At 41.0% G+C, this 23,390-nt stretch overlaps 1 protein-coding gene across 1 annotated transcript in view; it reads right to left on the reverse strand.

Annotated features, from left to right (window-relative positions):
- Nucleotides 1-22,006, reverse strand: part of TMEM245 (transmembrane protein 245) — a 98,037-nt gene extending 76,031 nt beyond the window's left edge. Inside the window, exons 1-3 of the mRNA XM_023510508.1 lie at nucleotides 21,396-22,006; nucleotides 11,737-11,854; nucleotides 9,917-10,018 (exon numbers count right to left, since the gene is read on the reverse strand). Coding sequence (XP_023366276.1) covers nucleotides 9,917-10,018; nucleotides 11,737-11,854; nucleotides 21,396-21,980 — 805 coding nt within the window. The 5' untranslated portion in view covers nucleotides 21,981-22,006. The remainder of the gene's footprint in view (nucleotides 1-9,916; nucleotides 10,019-11,736; nucleotides 11,855-21,395) is intronic.
- Nucleotides 22,007-23,390: the final 1,384 nt, after the last annotated feature.

The following is a 23,390-nucleotide window of genomic DNA, read 5'->3' on the forward strand; positions in this document are numbered from 1 at the left end:
AAAAAAACAGCATGTTGGGCAGAAGAAAGTAAGAGGGAAGGCTATGTGAAGAACTCAGCATGGTAAAAGACGCTGAAAGAAGATCCGTGTGTCTGGAACCCAGTGGCATCACATAAGCAAGGGGGAAAGGTAAGGCAGCCGATGCAGGTGGCAGATCACAGTAAGGGCTGTGGTCTTTATCCTGAGAGTAACAGGAAAGTACTAAAGAGTTTTAAACAGGATAGTGATCTTTTTAACCATAACTTTATTAAGATAAATGCAGATTCATGTGCAGTTGTAAGAAATAGTTCCTATGTACTCTTTGCCAGGTTTCCACCAGTGGTAACATCTGTAAAACTCTAGTACAATATCACAATCAGGATACCAGCACAAGGCCGGGCACGGTGGCTCACACACGTAATCCTAGCACTGTGGGAGGCCAAGGCAGGTGGACTGCCTGAGCCAGAGCGAGACCTCATCTCTAAAAATAGCAGGTGCTATGGCGGGCACCTATAGTCCCAGCTACGTGGAAGGCTGAGGCAAGAGAATCGCTTAAACCCAAGAGTTGGAGGTTGCTGTGAGCTATGACACCATAGCACTCTACCAAGAGTGACATAGTGAGACTCTGAACCCCCCCCCCCAGAAAAGGACATTAGCACAGATACAGGATACAGAATAGTTTCATCACTGCAGGGATCCCTCATGCAGACCTTTTGTAACCATATTCACTTGCCTCTCACCCCTCCTACCTTGTAAATAAATGATCGGTTCTGACATATGAAATAATCCTTCTTGGTTGTTTGGAGAACAGACTAGAGGGGAGCAGGGGTGAGTCAGGAGATGAAGTTACTGCAGTGCCTCAGGCAAGACATGATAGTGTGAGAAGAAACGGGGCTACAGCCGAAACGGGGAACGTGGGGAAAGGGGCTGGACTTAGGAAACAAGCAGGAGTCACGCTGGTGATACGCTGATAAAGGGAGTCAGAGAGATGAAGGCGTCCAAGTTTCCAGATTCTGATTAGATTGGTAACATGTAAGGGAACAGGATGAAGATCCTGGACACATTAAAGTTCTTTTGAGATAGGACAGGACTCCGCTTCTCAGAAGAACACCCAGGAGAGACATCTTAAGTCCCACTCAAGAGCAAAGTTTGGCAACACCTAATGACAGCCTGCTACAGCAGAAAAGGAGAGTGGTACAAACTTCAAGTCAAAACTCAAAAACACAAAGTACTCAACACTAGAATATCATCAATGAATGAATAAAATAAAGAATTCTCTTAGATGTACTAGATAAAAAACTAGGCAAGGGTCCTGAATTACTGAACTGTCCTCTTCAACCAGTAATTTAATTAAGTGCTAACACACCTTTGAGACACTGTGAAGTCCCTTGAGAGTTTTTAAATAACTCCAAAACAACAAGATTATTGCACAGCTCCTCAAACATGGACTTGCAGTTCAGCTGCATGTTAACTTCCATTTCTAAAAGCCCACTCGGCATTCATTCACCAAATAGGTGGCTAGGCAACATGTTGGGACAAGAGACTGAGACCCTGGCCTCAATCTCAGTCTAATATTTAACCAGCTATGATTCAGCCTGTTAAGGCCTAATGTAAATTAAGTGTGGAATGTTTGGAGAGCCCAGAGCATAGAAACCAAATCCATGGTCTGGGGAGGGTTTCCCAGGCAGCTACCCGACAAAAATGTTAAAAGATGCCATCATTTAAATCTATGTGAACAAAAGTTAGCCAGATAAAGAAAACAGAAGCCTATCTCGGGAAGGAGCTCTGGAGACACTGGTGTCTTAAAACACAGCAGTAGAAAAAAATACGACAGGAAGACACAAAAAGCAGGTAGAAAGACGCAAAGGCCAAGAAAAAGCCAAGCATCTTCTTCAAAGGATACTCAGTTCAAGAAGGCTAGACTGAACATAGGTACAGTGAAAAGAGCAAAGAGGTACCAGAACACAGAGGAGGACGGAGCAGAGAATGGAAGGTCTCATGTTTGCTAGGCACAGGACACACAATCCAGTGGCTGGACACCAATGAGGAAGGAGCCTGCTCAGGTCCAGATCCCAGGTCTATTCTGTACTTCTTAGAAGATCATGAGCAAGTTACTTAACATCTGGATGCCTCTGTCTCTTCATGTCTAATAGGAAGCTCATATAAATTCCTGTCTTATGAGAGAATAAAGTGAAACAATACATATAAAAATGCCTATGTATGCAGGAAGCACTCACTATACCATACTAGCTTTGACAGTATAAACTATAAGCATAAGCCACTAACACTCTGACTGACTGCTCATCCCCTTTGTGTTTTGTGTTGCAACCATTTCCCTAAATCATACCCCGCTTAGTAGACACTTTTATCCTACATAAGGGTAGGCACTGAAAGACTTGAGAAAAAGCTAAAAAAAAAAAAAAAAAGTAAATTAATTCTTCAAAACTGTAATGTAAAGACTAACTCCCAACTTGCTGATGCCACTCAAATACATAGCACATATTCAATTAATCCTAGCTGCATCAACAAAAACTATGCAGCATCCTTCTAGTTAACACACAAATGAGTCAGCAAATGTTTAGAGTACCTTAAACTTCACAAAAGCATGAAAAAAGCAGCACACAGAGAACATCAACAAAGAGTATTTGAAAACTGTAGATAGAAGATTTGACAACTGCTCTTATCAAACAGAAAACAGCTTTAAGGGACTTCTGTCTTTGGGACATCCTTCAGCACTTCAAAACCCCCGAGGGTCCAGCCAGGGAGATGATAAGCTAAAGAATGCCAGGACTGGGAATCTTGGCAAAGTCACGGTGTTAGATAAAAAGCCATGGCTAAAAATAGGCACATAAACAAGGAACATAATCTTGGGACTCAAGGACCAAAAAAGAAAGGAAAGAGCATCCAAGGTTTCAAGTATCAAGATACCAGGAACAGGGCCAGTATTAAGTGGGGGCCCAAATAACAAGGGATCTACATAAGTCCACACAAGCAGGTCGCTGACATTAGCAGCCTAGCACCAGGGCACAGGAACTCGTAAGAAACAGATCACAAGGTCACATAATATCTGCTCATACAGCTAACTCCACGACAGGCAGACTAACTTTTTTAATAATCATAGGTGAATATATTTTGAAACTAGTCCAAATAAGGAGATACTTCTCGATCTACTTCATTCTTTTACACGGGGATAGCAGCAGTTGCCAAAAATACAACCAAAGATGCTTCCTGGAACTAGGCATTGCATACCAACTAAAACTCCTCAGCTTGCGAAGCTCCCTTTGAAGAAGGCTTCTGTTTCCATTACTAATGTGGAAAACACAACTCCCTCTCAATGGCTTCAGTATCGCTTTACGAGAACCTCTAGGCCAGTTGAACCGATATTGTAAGAATTGGGGAGAGAGGCCAGGCACAGTGGCTAACACCTGCAATCCTAGCACTCTGGGAAGCTGAGGCAGAATGACTGCTTGAGGTCAGGAGTTCAAGACCAGCCTAAGCAAAGGGAGTCTCTATTAAAAAGAGAAAAAAAAAAAATAGTGGGCGAGGTAGCACATGCCTATAGTCCCTGCTACTCAGAAGACTGAGGTAGGAGGATGGTTTGAGCTCAGGAGTCTGAGGTTGCTGCAAGTTAGACCAAGGCGACGGCACTCTAGCTCAAGCAACAGATTGCGATTCTGTCTTAAAAATAAATAAATAAATAATTTATTTAAGAGAGAGAGAGAATGAAAGAAAAAAGAATTGAGTGGAAGATGAACAGTGAAAGGTTTGTCTGCTCCTTCCCTTTTTCAATTTGGGCTCCACTGAAGCAAACTTGTTTGTCATGTTGCATGCTAACCCAAAACAATAAAGGGAACTACCAGGCCTTCCCTACAAAGATATTTATGGGCACTGATAAACAATTACTGATACCAGGGGGAACAAAACTCAGCTGTGCTTGCTGGAACTTCTCAGGCTGGGGGTCCAGGCTAGTAAAAATAAATCTGATATTTGTTTCCCCAACTTTTGAAGAAATTCCTTATACTCAGAGGAAATAGCCCTCAGAGACTAAGTTTCTTCGTCTGTAAAAAATAAGTATAATATCAACCTCACTAGATTGCTAAAAAAATTAAGTACGATACATGTTTAAAGAGTCCAACAGGGCCTCACCCACAGCAGATAATAATGCTAGTGTCCCTCTTTTCTCACAGGTCAAGAGAACATACCTAAGCTGGTGCTACAGTGGAAACGTTTGTCTCACCAAAACTCATGCTGAAATGTAATCGTCACTGTCATAGTAGTAACAGGTAGGACCCTTATGAGGTGATTAGTCCATGAGGGCTCTATTCTCAGAGGTGAGATGAATGCTATTTCCAGCCCCCCTTGGTCTTTCTCACCTTCCACCTGTGACAGCACAGCAAGAAGGCCCTCACCAGATGGACTTCCCAGCCTCCAGAACTGTGACCAATACATTTATATTTATTAGAAATTGCCCAGTCCGTGGTATTCTGTCAAAGAAGCACAAAATGGACTAAGACATCAGCTTTCTACTGAATGTGATTCCTGGGATCCAGGAGGCAGAGAAGCTAGTGAAAGTGTTCCCAGAGCCCTCTGATTGGAGACGCAGGGAAAAGGAACTGCAGACGGGATGACTGATTTGAAGGGAGGTCGAGACTCACTCAGGTCAGTGACTAGCCCTAACTTTACTGATTATCTTATATACTTTCAAACTTTCAGCAAGAATTTAATACAGATAAAAGGAAGTGAAGTAAGATTAGGAAACTACCATTAAGATTACAATTCAGTGTGAAGGCTGAGGAACACATATACAATTGATTTTGTTTAGAGTAAAAACATAAAAGAGACTGGCTGTCTGCTCTTGCTTAACCTAAAGTGTTTTTAGAACCGAAACCAGAGATTATAATGTTAATGAAGGAAGAAGTCAGAGAACAGAACCCAATGCCCCATGGACAGGCCTTCCAGCGTCCAGCTGAGACCCCGACTAGCTCTCCGGATTCCTTTGTGAGAGTGTCTCTGCATATCTGTAGGCTGCAGGCAGGAACGGATCATCAAAGCAATCTTTCCCAGAGCCATTCTCCTGGAGGAGCACGTGAAGCGAACTGCCACTACTGAGCATGGGGTGCTTATCTCTTCAACCTAGGTCTTGCAGTGGTGTTAACACACTGCTGATCATCACAAGTTACAGGCAACATGGATAGTTTCTGCATAAAATTACTAGTCAGCAATGTCTTAAAGCAACAGGGCCAACAAGGAGCTGACAACTATAGCTGAGTGTTTTGTTTTGTTTTGTTTTTTGAGACAGTCTCAAGCTGTCACCCTAGGTAGAGTACCCTGGTGTCACAGCTCACAGCAACCTCAAACTCTTGGGCGTAAGCGATTCTTTTGCCTTAGCCTCCCAAGTAGCTAGGATTACAGGCGCCCGCCACAACGCCTGGCTATTTTTTGGTTGCAGCCATTACTGTTGTTTGGCGGGCCCGGGCTGGATTCGAACCCGCCACCTTAGTTGTATGTGGCTGGCACCTTAGCCGCTTGAGCCACAGGCGTCAAGCTGACAATGCTTTTTCAAACAGCCTAGTAAAGGGAAAGAGCACTGGACTTAGGGTCAGGACCTAGGTTTAACTCTTAGCTCCATCAGTGACAAGTATGACTGTGGGCAAGTCCACCTCTGGGATGGAATGTCGTCAGCTACAAAATGGAGATGCCTTCTACTCTACAAAGTTTTACTTGGTTGGTTTTGTTCTGTTTGTGGACTTAAGAAGATAGCACATTTAAAAAGAACTTACAAGTTCTTGGCCCATGACAGGCACTTAACACATTTTTCTGCTATTTTATCTTGAACTTCTAGGAAATACCATGCAAGAGCTCCCCAGGTCTGAGAGAAAACCACTGAGTAAGGCCCCTGGGCTCAGAAAAACTTCCCAAAATACTCAGAAATGATCCACAAGAAGAGTTTTCTGGGTTTAGAACAAAACAAATTCATATTTTGAATTCTGATGAAATCCAGAAGACTACTTCTAGGAGCCTACCTCAGATCATAAAAACTTCTACAGCCCAAAAGACTCAAAGCTCAGAAGCCACAGGGAAAGATGCCCACACCAGTGACTGGAGTACAAGAGCAAGTTCTGCAATGGAACAGTGGAAGCGACATCGCCACAGCCATAGACGGAAGCATTCCTGCACCTAACTTTTATGAGAGTGACGTCTACAGGAGGGAATGTCTAAATAAAAGAGAAAGCATGCCCCATTATGAGCCAGATGGCTTGAGTTCTGACACTTAGGGGGAAAAAAAAAAAAAGGAAACAAGGTTTCAGTGACAAGAGGAAAAAAAAATTAAAAAGTTTATTTTATGATAAGTATTATTTAAAGTAGAAGAAGTCCACAAAAGGATTCTCAATCAAGAATAACATATTCGGAATCTGGCTGGAATGCAACAAGGAAAAACCAACATTTCCCAATCTGCTCTTGACATTTATTCTGTGTCCCTGTGATCTCCTTCCTTGTATGTAGTAATAGTCTGGAATACAAATACCAGCAAACTAGCTTGTGTATCAATATACCACTATTCTGCTTTCTTTTTCTTTTTTGCTTATGTTTAACACAAGAAAGAAAGAACTGAGTGGAAGAGGAACAGTAAAAAACACACCAGTGTTCTGAATTTATAGCAGATAGTAATAATCAACCATGGCCTTCTTCCTCCCATGCTCAGAACTTGGTCTTAGAATTCCTGTCCTCACAGTTTTCTAGGCTGCCATCACCAGACGACTACAATTTACACCTTAGAGAAAACCCAACTGAAACTCTTAGTTTAAGGCCTGCATTATTCATATAGTTGTAATAAGGTACTTAGACCTTTACAAAAATAGTCAAAAGAGAAAACCATCCTGGGTGAGGTTAGTAAAGGGTAAGCAGAGCTGTCTGAATCACTTACCATTAGCGGGAAGGGAAAAAATAAGAGAGAGCGAGCGAGATAAAGCTAACCAGATAAATAACTGCAAACCCCCAAGCTTTCTATAGCAGTTGCCAAAACAGGAAATTTACTTCCATTGGTCTGATGAACAACCACAGACTCTAACAGATTATGACCAGGAAGACAGGCTGAATAACAATAACCAAAAAATTAGCAAAATATACATAAAATCTTCCTTATTTTCCACTGTCAGACATGTAATGAAGATATTTTTGTTTCACATCTTTTAAAATTCTGAATAAAAAGACAGCTTACCATAGTCAGATGTTGCTCATTTACCAAATAAAGTAATAAAGAGCTATTTAATTTTTTAAAAAACTTTTGTAAGGCAGCTTTACAAGTACACCTAAGTGCTACCAAGAGCCTCATGGTTAGAATAAAATGAAGATGCTAAAAATATTACAGAAGGACATACATTGACACAGAAAGGTACTCATGACGTTAATTTACAACGTGGGTTACAAAAAAGAATATGCACAATGAGCCAGTTTTTGTGTATTTTAGAAAGTCTAAAGAAATAAAGACTGCTTGTTAATATTTCAGTATAATCTGTGGGCATGTGCAATTTTAACTAATTTTTAGTTTCTTCCTTTTGCTTCTCTGTATTTCCTAACAATACAGTATTAAACTGATATTATTAGATAAATTAATTTTTCCTTTTTTTTGGTTTATTGTGTCTTGCTTTGTTCTTTTGAGACAAGATCTCACTCTGTCGCTCAGGAGTGCAACAATGTCATCACAGCTCACTGCAGCCTCAAACTCCTGGGCTCAAGTGATCCTCTTATCTCAGCCTCCCAAATAGCTGGGACAACAGGAATGTGCTACCATGCCTTTTTTTTTTTTTTTAAATAGAAAGAGGTCTCACTCTTGCTGTAACTGGTCTCATACTCCTGACCTTAAGTGATCCTCCCATCTCAGCCTCCCAAAGAGCTAAGGTTATAGGCATGAACTACCACACCCAGCCTAATAATTTGCTCTTTTAATATATGTACAGTGATCAGAAAGACTTAAGGAACCAAGCACGGGCCCTCCAGAAGCTCTGTGTTCAGATTTACCTCTCTAGCCACAGCTGATTCCCCATGGCTGGGTAACTGGAAGGTCCTATCCAATAACCTGAGGACCCCTGCTATATCTTCACACCTTCCCCACTTATAACTCATAAACCTATACTGTTAGCAAACTATTCCTGGATATAGACCAGGGCATCTCAAAAATCTTAAAAGAGTATTGTGTATTAAACACTGTGCTGGAAGTTCCAGCCAGCGTAATCAGGCAAGAAAAATAAACTACAGGCATTTAAATTATAAAGAAAGAAGTAAAACTATCTCTGCTGCAGATGACATAACCTAGTATGTACAAAATCCTAATGAACCCACCAAAAAAACTACTCAAGCTAATAAATACAGCAGGACATAAGCTCAACCCACAAAAATGTAAGTTATATTTCTATATGCTAGCAATGAACCATCCAAAAAGAAACTAAAGACGACATTCCATTTATAAGAGCATTAAACAGAATAACGAATACATTAAACCAAAGAGGTATAAGACTTTACACTAAAAAGTACAAAACACTGGTGAAGGAAATTAAGAATAAGTAATGGAAAATGCATCCTGTGCTCACAAACAGGAAGGTTTGGAGTTTTTAATACTATAAAGATGGCAATACTCCTCAAAGTCATCTACAGTTCAGTGACATCTTCATCAAAATACCAATACTCTTTTTTGCAAAAACAGAAAAGCTGATAGTAAAATGCATGTGGAAATGCTAACCAAAATAGCCAAAACAACCTTAAAAAGATTAAAGTTGGAAAACTCACACCTCTCATTTTCAAAAATTAACTACAAACTACGGCAATTAAAACAATGTGGTAAATGGCATAAGGACAGACATACAGTGGAACAGAAGTCCAGAAATGAACTTCTACATCTATGATTAACTGATTTTTGACAAGGGTATCAAGACCATGCAATGGAAAAACAAAGTCTCTCCAACAAACACTGCCGGAGAACTGGACATCCACACGTGTGGGGCCTTCGGGATCCTTGAATACAGCCTTTTGATTGAACCCCAATTTTACAGAATAAACCCTTTTAAATAAGATACCAGAAGATACCCCATTACCCACTAGATTGGCCATTATCAAAAAATGACCTTGTTGGCAAGGATATGGAGAGAATAAAATCTTCATACATTGCTGGTGGGAATGTAAAATGGTGCAGTTGCTGTGGCAGACAGTCTGGCAGTTCCTTAAAAAGTTAAACATAGAATTACCAGATGACCCGGTAATTCCACTCCTAGGTAAATACCCAAAAGAATTTTAAAAAGGTATTTAAACAAATACTTGTACATAAATGTTCAGAGCAGCACTATTCCCAATAGTCAAAAGGGGGAATAACCTAAACATCCATCAACTGATGAAAGGACAAACAAAATGTGGCATATTCTTACAATGGAATATTATAAAAAAGCCACAAAAAGGAATGAAGTACTAATACGCATACAGGGTTTCCTCTGGGGTTGACAAAAACGTCTTAGAATAAAACAGAGGTGTTGGTTGCACAACACTGTGGGTGTACTAGATACCATTTTTAAGAGGTTATTAGTTAACTTTATGTTTTATGAATTACACATTAATTTAAAAAAATACAAAAAAAGGGCAGCGCCTGTGGCTCAAAGGAGTAGGGCACCAGCCCCATATACCAGAGGTGGTACGTTCAAACCCGGCCCCGGCCAAAACCTGCCAAAAAAAAAAAAAGAGAGAGAGAGAGAGCATGAACTAACAACCTAAGATTTTTTTAAACAAATTTATTTCCTGTTTGGAAACCAGTACAGGTTGTTAAATAGATTCAAAGCTGTTTCATTAAACAAAACAAATAAACAAAAAAAGCTGTTTCATCATAGCATTTTTTATAAAGCTAATCTTCAAAATACTTCAAAGAGTAATGTTAAGAGAATGCCCTATTTCTTACCAGAAGCTTCTTTTCCATTCTGTTTTTCATAGAGGGTGCCCACAGACATCAGAAAAACAATAACCAGGAATACTGGAATTCTCCATGAGCCAGCCAGGGACGCTGTAAATTATTAAGAATTTACATTTTATTTCATTTTTAGTGAAATAAAAACCTAATTCATGTTTTTAAATGACTCAGATTTGTAGACTGATACAACAATCCAGTATATATATTAATTACACAATTATTTCACAAGGAAAAAAAATTTTTTAAAGCCATCAGACAGATGAAACTTCAATTCAGGATTTCTCAAGTAAGTTCACCCATGCTCTCAAGAGTGTCAAGCTTGTGGCAACCTGGGAACTGGCCAGTATGTGGCAGCCTTACTGCAAGGCACTTGTATTGCCTAAGGAATTGAGTCCTTTCCAGCGCACATCCGGGGCTTAAGATCATCCCAAACTCAAACCAACTATTAGACCCAGGGATAATCAGAATCAGGCACAGATTCTACAGTTGTGAAGTCTGACTTGATTTCCTAAAACACCATTGTGTGTGAACTCTCTGAAGAAAGGGTACAATGGCCTAAAAGAGCACAGCAAAAGCTTCAGTGTTTCCTCCTCAGTATACAGTACAGTGCAAACATGTTAATAACTTGCCAAAGAGCAGGTCCTTAACCATAAATATTTGCATTTCCCTGAGTCTATCTAAAGCCTCACGGGCATACCTGCCTGCCTTCCTCTTCTGCCTTCCCCAAATTCAAAATGAGTCATATGAGACAGTAGGGGATCTTGTAGATAAAATCCTCTACAATTCCAACTCAGCAAAGCTAGAGAGTCTGACGTGAGACTCTAAACCAGTGGTTCTCAACCTTTCTAATGCCGCGACCCTTTAATACAGTTCCTCATGTTATTGTGACCCCCAACCATGGCGCAACTCTTTAATACATTTCCTCATGTATTAAAGGGTCGTGGCATTAGGAAGGTTTAGAACCACTGCAACAGAGGCAAAATGTTTTTTTATTTTATTTTTAATGACAAGTAGCTCTAAAAACTACTTTAAATAAGCTATCTACTGCCCTGGGTTACTGAATTTTGTTTTTAAATTAGAACTTATTGTTTCCATGGTCTTAGACTTGGAGATGAGAGTCTCAACCATATATACCCTGCTGGGAAAAAAAAAAAAAATCACTCATCATCCTAGCAGCCAACGGTTTCACATAACAGGGAATTCATTACTCCAAAAGGCTCTGACATGGATCTTCCTTATGCTGAATAGAGATCTCTCTCTGAAGCTACTTAGTACTCTGACATCTGTCCCTCAGATTACAGAGATTTGTTTAAACATGATTACAGAGATCTGTCAGAGGACAGTCCTTCAAATATTAGAAATAGGCTTTCGTATTTTACACCCTCCTTACCGTCACCTCGCCACCCCTACAGCACCTGTCCTCTCCTTTTATCCGAGGTAACTATCCTCTCTAGTTCCTCTACCTGGTTTTCACTCACGGTTTTGAGCATCTCTTATTACCTCTGACTGCTTACCTACACCTTCCCTAAGTATGACACTCAGAGTGACCCATAGGAGTCCACGTGTGCTCTAAAGACACATTAACTTTTAAAGGACCTTTCTGAAAACAAACATGTAATGTAAGTAAAAGCTGCATCTTAAAAGCATATAATTTCATTAAAGATTAATGAAAGATTAAAACATAACATTTTCTAAAGGCTTTAAAGAATTTCAAATGCAACATAGAACACTACAAAGAATTCACTTGCGTTCACACAGTCAGCCTCTGCTGATCTTAAGCTAGACTTTTTTTATAAAAAGAAAGAACCCACCTAAATGAAAAAGCAATATAATCCAGACAGGAATTGAAACTGCTCTCAAGTAGCGTTCAGTGCTTGCATTCCACTTGAATGAAACAGTCAACACATAGCCAACTACCAACGTCCAGATCTTAAATAAATGAAATATAGACACAGCTGTAAAATTATACATAGGAAAATGAACATACAATTATACAAAATTTGCAAGTGTCTAAGATAGCAGGGGAGTGCTGAACACAGCACAGATAAGATGAACACTGGTTGTGCTAAAAGGAACACTTCTAGGTTCTCGGCCCCTGTTCAGTTAAGTTTTGAAATGAACAGGCTTTTGAAATCTCAGGTAGTGATATTATTTAAACAATTGTCTAACAAAAAATACACAGCTTTAAGATATGCAGAAGTATAAAACTCATTTTATATATACAAATACCACCGACAAAATAATGTATAAACCATGGATTTAAATTAAGATTCTTCACTTGGTAAATTGGCTACCGATGAGAAAAAAAGAAAGAAAAATAAATTAAGAGCCTAATCTTGCAGAATTCCAAAAAGTTTCTCTCTCAATTAATGTTTAGAAAAGAAAAAACAAGAAAGCTTTCCAAAAAAAGAGGTTAAAATTTTTTACTTCAGCCTATAAAGTATGCCTGTTACTGTGAAAGAAAAAAAAAATTTTTTTATAGCCAGAAAGAAGACAACCAGCTGAAGTGTGACCCTGCTGAAATAATCTAGGTAACAGATGGTTAGAACCTAATCCAGAGTTATAACGCATCAGTTGGAGAAATGTGCCTTAAAAAAACATAGCTGGGGGAAAAACAACAAGACTTGAGAACAGAAGAACAGGCCAGGGTCCCCTTCCCGTTCTCCCCAACACTAAAGCTACATGACTTCAGAACTTAAATAGAAACATAAAAAGCAGAGCTTACTCAAACTCATATTTTTATAGAATATTTACAAAACTGTAAGGAATACATAATCCAGAACGAATCTGAGCACAAAGAACTTAGGACCAAGCAGGTAAAATTCAAGTCTGATATAAACTTGCAAAAAAAAAAAAAAGAATTAAGACAAAAGAAACTTTAAGCTATAATTCAGAGGATGAAGGAAAAAAACTAATAAGATTATTATAAAAGACAGAAAAAAACTCTCACATTATCCTGGTCATATCTATCAGTAAAAACAATCTTCAGACCTTAAGACAATTTATAGCTTCTCACCTGAGAACTGAACTTTATCCTCACTAAATAATGATAAACTCTGAAAAAACGTTAAATACATAAAGACCATCAGAGTGTAACTTACGACAGTAAAACGTGATTACCTAAAAAGTCAACAACTGGGCTCGGCGCCTGTGGCTCAACCGGCTAAGGCACCAGCCACAGACACCTAAGGTGGCGGGTTCGAATCCCCAGCCCGGACCCGCCAAACAACAATGACGGCTGCAACCAAAAAATAGCTGGGCATTGTGGTGGGCGCCTGCGGTCCCAGCTACTTGGGAGGCGGAGGCAGGAGACTCGCTTGAGCCCAGGAGTTGGAGGTTGCTGTGAGCTGTAATGCCACGGCACTCTACCCAGGGGGACAGCTTGAGGCTCTGTCTCAAAAAAAAAAAAAAGTCAACAACTGGGAAATGATAAACTATGGATGATTCACACAATGGGATGTATGGATGGAAAAACACTAATCTATTACATCTGTAATCCTAGCACTCTGGGAGGCCCAGGTGGGTGGATTGCTTGAGCTCTTGAGTTCAAAACCAGCCTCAGCAAAAGGGAGACCCTGTCTGTACTAAAAATAGAAAAACTAAAGCAAGAGGATCACTTGACCCCAAGAGTCAGAGGTCACTGAAAGCTATGACGCCACAGCACTCTACCCAGGGCAACAGCTTGAGATTCTGTCTCAAAAAAAAAAAAAAGGAAAAAAAAGAATGTTACACAACCATTAAAATCATTTTTTAAAAAACAAACACTATGTAGTGTAAAAATCCCTAATATCATATTAGGTTAAAAGAAAAATATATATGATGTGATTATGTCTACTGTACAATGGGGGAAAAAGAAAACATATCACGAAGTTGGACTGGGGTGGTTAAGATTTTGTTTTTCCTTTTATTTTCTTCTGCATTTTCCTAATTGCCTTCAATGAGCCCTAATTTTTTCATGATAAAAGCATTAAGATATTCATTTTTTAAAAACTCTACCAGATGAAATATTAAATAAAGAGCTCTGAAGCCCGGAAATACGTGAGGACATGGAAAGTGAGACGACAGCTGCTTCAAAAAAGTTCAGGCTTGTAGGAACAGACAAATTAACCCTGGGAATTCAGAGAATTTGAAAAATGTAGCACTCAGAACAAAATCTGAGAACTACCATAGTACACTTATGTAACACTATGTGCCAGGCCCTGGTGCAATGCTTTATATATATGAAGTCATAGAATCCTCATAATTCCACAAAATGAATACTATCATGATCCCCATTTTACAGATGAAAAGAAACAGACTTCGGAGAAGACAAATGACAAAGCCAGGATTAGGATCCAGGAATGCGGCTCCAGAGTGAGCTTTCTTAGCCATAAGGAGAAAGAAGTGTGTCACTACAGAATTAAAGATAACCACAGCTGCTCTAAGCTTTCACAAGGAAAAATAAAACACAGTTGATTCCGACAACTACAAATCAGTGAAATAAAAACTTACCCTCAATAAATGAATGGTCTTCAGTGGTATGCCACAGAGGAACAAAAATTATTTTTCCTTTATTTATTTATTTTTTGAGACAGAGTTTCTACTCTATCGCCCAGGCTAGAGCTCAGTGGAGGTGGGGAGGCTCAAGTAATCTCCTCCTTAACCTCCCAAGTAGCTGGGACTCCGGGCATGCACCACCATGCCCCGCTAATTTTTTTCTATTGACAGGGTCTCACTCTGGTTCAGGCTGGTCTTGAACTCCTGGCCCCAAGAAATACTTCAGCCTTGGCCTCCCAAACTGCTAGGATTACAGGTGTAAGCCATCTTGCCCAGCCCAGCCTCACCCTATTAAACATTAAGTCAATAACTTTGATAAAAAACCACAGGCATATTAATCAGATTACACAAAACCAGGTAGTCGATAAAAACTGAGAAGACCTACAATGGATTCAAAAAGATCCTTAAACCACAACACTGGGCTAATCTAAGTAAGGTTAAATTTACTAGAGAGAAATGCAAAGTTCTGCTTTTAGTTTCAAAAGTCAAGTACACAAATATGGAATGAGAAGAGGGAACTCTAAGCTACTTTCCAGTTCAGTATGAGTCAGAGTACGGCTGGTATGAGTGTTTATTTATAAAAGAACAATATTCATATCAGAGAAAATGGCTGTTTCAATGAATTTTGCACTAACACACCCCATGAACAACAAAATTCAGCCCAGGAAAGGAAATGAGAATCACAACATAATGAGATATGGATATAGCTGGAGGGCAGCAGGGAGAGATAATAGTTTAACTTAGAAAAGAGAAGGAAATAGATTTCACAGCTATCTTCAAATAAGATTTTAAAAATGTCATCTGGAAGAGGCATAAGACTTAACATTCTGTGGGTCAGAGAGCAGAATTAATAGGTGATAATTAGGAAGCAACATGTATCAACTCAGTATGGAACAAGCTATCGTACCATCACTAAAACTGAGCTAACATCACCCAGCCATGACAGAGTCAGAAAGCCTGCCCTTAGTTAGGTGTATACAGAATTACAGACTCCACATTCTAAGTCCATAATTCTCTTAGACCCATCTCCAAGAAATCTTACTTGTTCTCAATAAATTAGTATCGCTCACAGGGAGAGACCGTGTACCTTAGATTTTTAAAGAGAAACTTATGTTCTAAAAAGAAGCATGTATTTTTATCTAGTAAACCAGAAACTCATAGATTATCTCATTTCAGACTAAAATAACTACTTTTAAAATATATTTCCAATCCACTTTTAGAAATGTTTTACAGAGGCGCTCCACACTGGGCAGATATAAAAATACTCACTGTTGTGGTTTACAATATTGAAAACTGAAAACAATCTAAATGTCATAAAAACAATGGTATCTGCAAAAGGCAAAATAATTATCCAGACTTTCACAGGTATGATGAATATCTATATTCATGACACGATATAAATGCATGCGTATGCATCTGTAAATTTATAATGGGGAAAGATACTCAATGAAAAAAGTTTAAAAATATTATCTCTGGATGGTTGGATTTTAAGGAGTAATTTGCCTCTTTATGGTTTTTTACAATTATTGGAGGGACTGCCTTAGTGGCCTTTACTTTATAAAACTCCTTGTGGCTTATGAATTTTTTCCCAACATTGTGAGGTGCTTCCTCAGAAGACACTCCCAGAACATTAGTAGTTCAAAAAGTATGGCCATTTATAAAAACACGTTAGACTTTATATTAAAACCATCATGACTATGCAGTTATCAGTGGTTAAAAATATTGATCAGAGTATTCAAATACAAATTCAGAGCTAAGATAATCTGTTAGAAATATTTTCTAAAAGACATCTGGAGAAAAAAGAATTTCCAATATAGTAATATTAAAAAGAAAGAAATATCTCTAAGTGCCAAGGAGAAAGATGTCTACACCACAGTGATAAAGAGCAAAGCACAGAATTATATCTTATCCCATCTTTGTTTCAAAAAACAACATTTTTTATGTGAACTTTATATGTTCACACAGGTATTGAAATAAACTTAGAAGACTATATATACCAGGGGTCCTCAAACTTTTTAAACAGGGGGCCAGTCCACTGTCCCTCAGACCACTGGAGGGCTGGACTGCGGGCCCCAGGACAAGTTGCTAAGCAGGATAGGCAGCAGTGGCAAAACACCTGGCGGGCTGGATAAATATCCTCCACGGGCCATAGTTTGAGGATGCCTGATATATACAGTTAACAACAGTCACATCTGTACAGTGGGAACAGAGGCAGAGAAAAGGAACGATTTCACTTTTACTATATAAACTTCTATGCCACTTAAGTTGTTTTTTATATAACAAGCACATTTTACTTGAGTCAACTTTTTTTTTTTTTTTTTGGAGACGGAGCCTCAAGCTATCCCCCTGGGTAGAGTGCCATGGCATCATGCTCACAGCAACCTCCAACTCCTGGGCTCAAGCGAGTCTCCTGCCTCAGCCTCCCAAGTAGCTGGGACCACAGGCGCCCGCCACAATGCCTGGCCATTTTTTGGCTGCAGCCATCATTGTTGTTTGGCGAGACCGGGCTGGGGATTCGAACCCGGCACCCTAGGTGTATGTGGCTGGCACCCCAGCCGCTTGAGCCACAGGCGCCGAGCCGAGTCAACTTTTTAAAATCACTAAATATACTTTAAAATAACTTCATGAAAGTAAGGATTTGTACATTCACATTTCATACATAATATCTAATCTAAGGCCCCTTAAGAGCTTCTTATCATTAAGCCTTCATTAATGCAGAAGCCTGAGATTAACAAGTCAACTTTATACATAACTGGCCACTGAGCAAACCTGCTGTAAGTGTAAATTTTTTTCCAGGCATAATTCAATGAGCCACAGTTATAGATATGAGGGCACACTTTCCCAAATTTATGTTCTTCAAAACAGTAGGTCCTTCTCAAAATATGTATTCCATAATCCTTTTAAAGTACCAATGTGCAAGACACTGCATAAGAATGCATAAAATTTGGCAACATGTACTTAGCACTGCAATTAAAGGGAACTAACAATCATGTTTTCCTTTCATTTGACATGATTACCCACATACTCTTTTCTGGTTAAATACTACTAAGTGAATAAAATGTTAAGTAGAAACTCCACATTTTAGACTGTGTTTTATTTATTGTCCTCTGGGCATTCACTGGCAATATGGCTTGCTTCTACTGCAACATTTTTGCACAGTAGTTTCCCAAGTCTTTTTCAGAGAGAATGAAACGACAGACCTCCTCCCAAATCAGGGTGCCCAAAGACCTCATCAGAACCCCAGGCAGTGACTGCTTCAGGCACTTCATTCTCCTTTAAAACAGCTGACTTTTAATTTGAAAACTGTTCTCTTCATCATACGGCCACTTAGAGTCATAATTTTTATAATCAGAGCCTTTAACTACAAATAAAGAAGAAATAAGCATTGAAAACTTTCCTCTTCACTGCTGCCAGGCAAGTGGAAACACTAGAAATCAATTTAGGAAGGGAATGGAGTCAGCTTTGGCTGACTAATAATGTGCACTTTCGAAGAGCCTCCTGTGATCTGTAAAACAGAACACTGAGGAATCTTAGAAATTACCCAAGCCAACCCCTCATTTCACACAACGTGGATTGGGTGGCCCAGACTGCAGCTCCGATTTGTCCGGTGTCACAGATTGGAGTTTAAAACTTACAGTCTTCTGATTTTTCAACCACTATTCTTTCCTCTACCTTGTGGGTCTTTATAAAGTAGATGGAAACAATGGAATCGGAGACTATGGAGAAAACAAATCTGCTGCACAGACTATAAATGGTCTTCAAATTTTCTAACAAGTGTAAACTAATGGGGAAAGGAAGTTCAGAACACTCCCAGAGACAAAGCGCGAGCCTGTTAGCTTTTCAGATTTACCTTGAACAACTCCACACCACTGTGAGACTCCAAGGCCTCAACCACATGTGAACTTGATTCAACAGAGAATTTTTGTAAGTGTTCTGAAGTCACGAAGTTGGTGCAATATTCTAATATATTTGAAACTGTCGAAAAAGAATTACTCATACCATAAACGTAAGCGGGATATTCTTCAGAATATTGGGAAAAAAATTCAGGGACACTTAGGTAATCCAAAAGTAAGGTGAAGAGGAACTGAACTGTAGGGATGCACTTGTAACATAGAAAAACACACAGAGTGTACCACAAAGGAAAAGTGGACAGGACCTGGAAAAACTGCACAGATATGAGAGAAGGAGAGAGATAACCAAGGTTCCTAGATCCATTTACTGGGGTCAATTTATATTTTTTAAAAAGCTGGACACCATTGAAGGAGAAAACTTAATGGAACTTTAACTGCTAGTAGGTCTACTGAATGCCATTTACAAATAGACCTACAGAATGAACAGATCAATCTCCAAATTAATTTTCTCATATGTGAAATCCCACTCTCCTACATCACAGGATTATTGTTTGACACCCAAACACCCATGAAAGAACCTAATCCAGTGCTTGGCTAAGGGCAGATCCTCAAAAGTAGCATCTTAAACAGCATGAATTTTCAGCTCATCAAAATGTGAACTGGCATTTTGGGATCTCTTGAGACCAGGAATTTAAGACAAGCCTGGGCAGCAGTGAGACCCCACCTCTACAAAAATTTTAAAAATTAGCTGGACATGCTGGCATGCACCTATAGTTCTAGCTATTCAAGAAGCTGTGGCAGAAGTATTTCTTGAGTCCAGTAGTTGGAAGCCACAGAGCTGACTGCAGCACTGTACTCCAGCCCAGGCAGCCTAGTGACAACCTGTCTCAAGTCTCAAAAAAAAAAAAGTCGGAGTTGCTTAAATGTAACTTTTCTCTTTGCCTCTCTCATCTATACCTCTCTTCAGCAGCAGGCTCACATTTACAAGTTGTCTAGAAAGAATAAAGGCCATGTTCTGTAACAGGAAGCCCTGCTTGGGCTCACACAACCAAACTGCTGTGAACTATGAGACAGAAACTACAGAGTAGGCCCCCCTCCCAGTCATGTGACCTGCTTTCACTTTATGTCAGGCCGTAATCAGCACTTTTGGCTGAGAAGAGAGGACTTCCTATCTCTGCTTCCCAGGTATACCTCACTCCCCTCCCACCAAGTGGACCCTAACAGTAAGTGCTGCTTCAGCCCGTTTCTCTCAAAGTCAGGTCCACATGGATGCTCTACTCTTTGAGATTTACCTCTTCTACCACTCCCTACTCACGTCTAATTACCTCGTACTCTTTTACAATGGGTTTGTTGGATTTTATTAACCTCTCCTCTTCTCCCTTGCTCTCAACACTGTAGCCAAATGGTTGACTTTCAAGCCTTTTAAATTTTATTAACTGGCTTACCCTTTCTCCCCCTCCAGTCTAATCAATCTTGGTCCTTCTCTTCCAGTCATCCACAACTCATACAAATAAAATACGAAGAGGCTTCTCTTCAGTAAAAGGATATTCAAATATTCAGACGCAGTAGGCAACAGTCAAAAATGTCAGCAGAATCTATAATAATGTGTCTGACTTTGAGAAGACTGAATTTCTTGAGGATAAGAATTTTATATATATATATTTTTAACAACACACAGCATTCTGCCTTCATTCTAAAAGGTATTCAGTGCACTTAACTGAATTGTGAAACCACGAGGTAAAAGAGAAAGATCACTGAACTGCGCCTCCACAAAAGTGAAACACAGGTTTGTTCATGAGATATATGACTCTGGGACAATCACATTTCCTGCGCATATGACTTATGACTGGTAGGTAATGAACATTTATCTGGGTGTTTGTCATTTCTAACAAAATATGCTCATATAGAATTATATGCACCTTGAAAGAATGGCCTGTATCTTACACCTTTTTTAAATCCTTCACAAAACCCAATACTTACCTAACCCATGCCCAGTCAACTTTCAACTTGAACACAAACCAGTTACCGATACAAGAGAAGACAGGAGTTCTGGGATCAATCATCCCTCTACCAACTACAGCCAACAGGTCAAAACCCTGCTTGACAGATAAGGAGCTATTTTGCAACTTGATGTCAAGGTACAGTGAACTTTACTTCACTAACAAAAGTGGTGAATCAAATTATTTTAAAATGGTACTGTTACTCAACTAGCATTCTCATGCACTAAATAACCACTCGTTTAAATATATGGATAATTAACTGATCCATAATACAGCCTTTGATAATAATTGTGTCACTAGATTATCTTTGGAATCCCTTCCGATTCTAAAGTTCCCTGATTTTCTAACAGTAAGCTCATGCATCACAAATCCACCTCTCCTTCGTTCAGCTGGCTGCTGTCGTCCAGGCAGGAGTTGTGCTGTGGAACAGCAGTCGTTGCACAACACACACTGTATAGCTCCCAAGAAGTACAGGGTGGAGAGGAAGAGGCCCAGGTGCCTCAGCGCCTTGCACAAACTATATTGAAATCACCTGAAATGAGAAGGACTCCCAGCCTGTGAAAAAAGCTTTGTTTTAGGACAAACAGAGAGAACTCTGAATCACCCAGTCCCCTTTGTCTGTGGCCCTAGAGTGATAAGATGTTACCTCTCCTATCTGTAGGATGGCTGTTAAGTTGGGCTAGAATCTCTAAGGTCTCCTCCAGCTGACATGAAGATGTTTAGAACAAGGGGAGGCTGGAACACCCCCCTCCCTCTCCAACCAGAAGTAAGACCAAGCCCCCTTGCCATGCTCTGGGGCTTTCCCTGTAAGGTGGAATAGTGATTCTCAAGCAGGGGCCCTGTCCCAAAATGGGCCTAATAGGATGTGGGCGTAGAGCAGCCAGGGCTGTTTCAAATCACACGCGCTCTCTCTTTGGTAGAAAGTGCGCCAAGTTCCTCCAGTGAGGGAAGAAGACGGAGACCGACGCTCACTGCAGCACAGGTGTGGCTCTCTAGTCGCCCCAGCACGGCTTGGAGGGGATGCAGCAAAGGATAGGGCGTGGCCGCTAGGATCACCGAGGGCCCGGGCCGCCGCTCACTCACCCACAGGCTGCTGAAGTAGTCCAGCCCGCGGCAGATGAGCACGCCGGCATGTGCCAGCAACACCTGCACGCCCAGGTAGCTGCCCAGGCAGTAGAGGCCATAGAGGAGCGGGCCGCCGGCTCCAAGGAGCAGCAGCAAGCGGCGCCGGCGCAGCACCTGCTCGCCCAGGGCCTCGACGCCGTAGTCGAGGAAGCAGAGGGGCAGCAGCAGCGCGGCCAGCACGATGGGCGTGTGCGCGCGGTGCAGGCGCTGCAGCCAGTGGCGGCCCAGGCGCGTCAGCGAGCTCTTGAAGGGGTGCAGGAAGGTGCCGCACAGCACGGCCCACAGCAGCGGCCGCAGAAAGGCCTCCAGGATGAAGTAGACCAGCACCGCGGCGCCGCAACACAGGCACACGAACAGCACGGCCCCCGTGTTGTAAAAGGCCTGCTTGATGGGCTTGTCGAAGCGCAGCGCCAGCGCCGGTGTCCGCGGGGTTTCCCCACCGCTGCTGCCGCCGCCCGGCCCGACAGCGTGCGGGACCCGCCGGGCCTGCCCGGGGGAGCCCCGCGAGCCGGGCGCCTCGGCAGGGACGCCGCCGTCTGCCATCGCGTCCCTGTTGCCGCCGCCGCGAGGCGGTACTGGGAGCCTGGAGAACAGCCGGGACGGGAGGGCGACGCGGCGCGGCGCGCGGCATTGTGGGAGTTGTAGTTCCCAGCTGGCCGCCGAGCGCCTGCGGGACCGGTGGGAAACTACGGCTCCCAAAGAGCACGCCTCCGCCCATGGGCTCCTTCGCCCATTGGTCCTCCAGGGCCCAGGTAGCAAATTTTTGAAGTCTACATCTTCTTGGAGGCAAAAAATAAAAATAAAAAGGTCCCTTCGCTCATTGGTTAATGTCAACCAGTCAGAAGGCGAGATCCCAAACAGGCGCTGCGTTCAGGAATACTGAAAATCCAGGAGCGATTGTAAAAAAACCAATGCCCAGATTCTGTTTTAGTGATTTATCTAATAAATGCTTTTAAGGTGTTTACTCTGGTGTATTTAACAGGGTTTTAGGTAGGGAGAACTATAAAGCTGGTTCTGTTCTAAGAGGTTCGCTGCTATTAATTCATTTAATCCTTAGAACAACCCTACAAAGAGGTGCTATTATTCTCATTTTACAAACAGGAAAACTGAAACAGAGTAGTTAAGTACCTGGCCAGGGTCACACAGCTACCAAGTGACCGAGGCATGATTACAAACTCTGGGAATCTGGCTTCTAAAGACTGTACTCTTATCTACTAGAACTATTGGCATTTTTTTTAAATGTTCAGAGGACTGTAATGTGTGCAGCTGTTGACAATTATCTGTGCAGGTGTCAATGTGGAAACAGTCTAACTCTTGAAAGAGTCCTCGATCAGAGTCTCAAACTACCAGTTTCCTTTGAGACTTGATGTAAAGTCAATTAAGCTTCCAACCTCAATTTCCCTTCTGTCATAAGAGAATGTTATAGAAGCTCTTGCCTCTGGGTTGTTGTGAAAAAAGGAAACTGGGGGCGGTGCCTATGGCTCAAAGGAGTAGGGTGCCAGCCCCATATGCTGGAGGTGGTGTTCAAACCCAGCCCAGCCAAAAACTGCAAAAAAAAAAAAAGGAAACTCTGGGACAACAAGGTACTTTGCTTCTCCTGTTGGAAAAGTCCTGGGATCCAAGCCTGCTACCCATAAAATATTCCAATCAGCATTTTTATTTAAAAAAAATTAAGAAATAAAGCCTTTGTTAAGTACTTAATATATGACGCCTTCAAATCCTGCAAGTTACCTCTTTTTTGTTTCAAGACCTCCTATTAATTTCAGCATAATTTTTGTTTTTGTAGACAAGATAGGTACCATCCACAGTTTTCAGATAAAGAAATCATTGCTGGCTCGGCGCCTATAGCTCAACCGGCTAAGGCGCCAGCCACGTACACCTAAGGTGGCGGTTCGAATCCCCAGCCCGGACCCGCCAAACAACAATGACGGCTGCAACCAAAAAATAGCCGGG

Source organism: Otolemur garnettii, unplaced genomic scaffold, assembly GCF_000181295.1.
Source record: "Otolemur garnettii isolate 467f Iridium unplaced genomic scaffold, OtoGar3 scaffold00014, whole genome shotgun sequence".
NCBI lineage: Eukaryota > Metazoa > Chordata > Mammalia > Primates > Galagidae > Otolemur > Otolemur garnettii.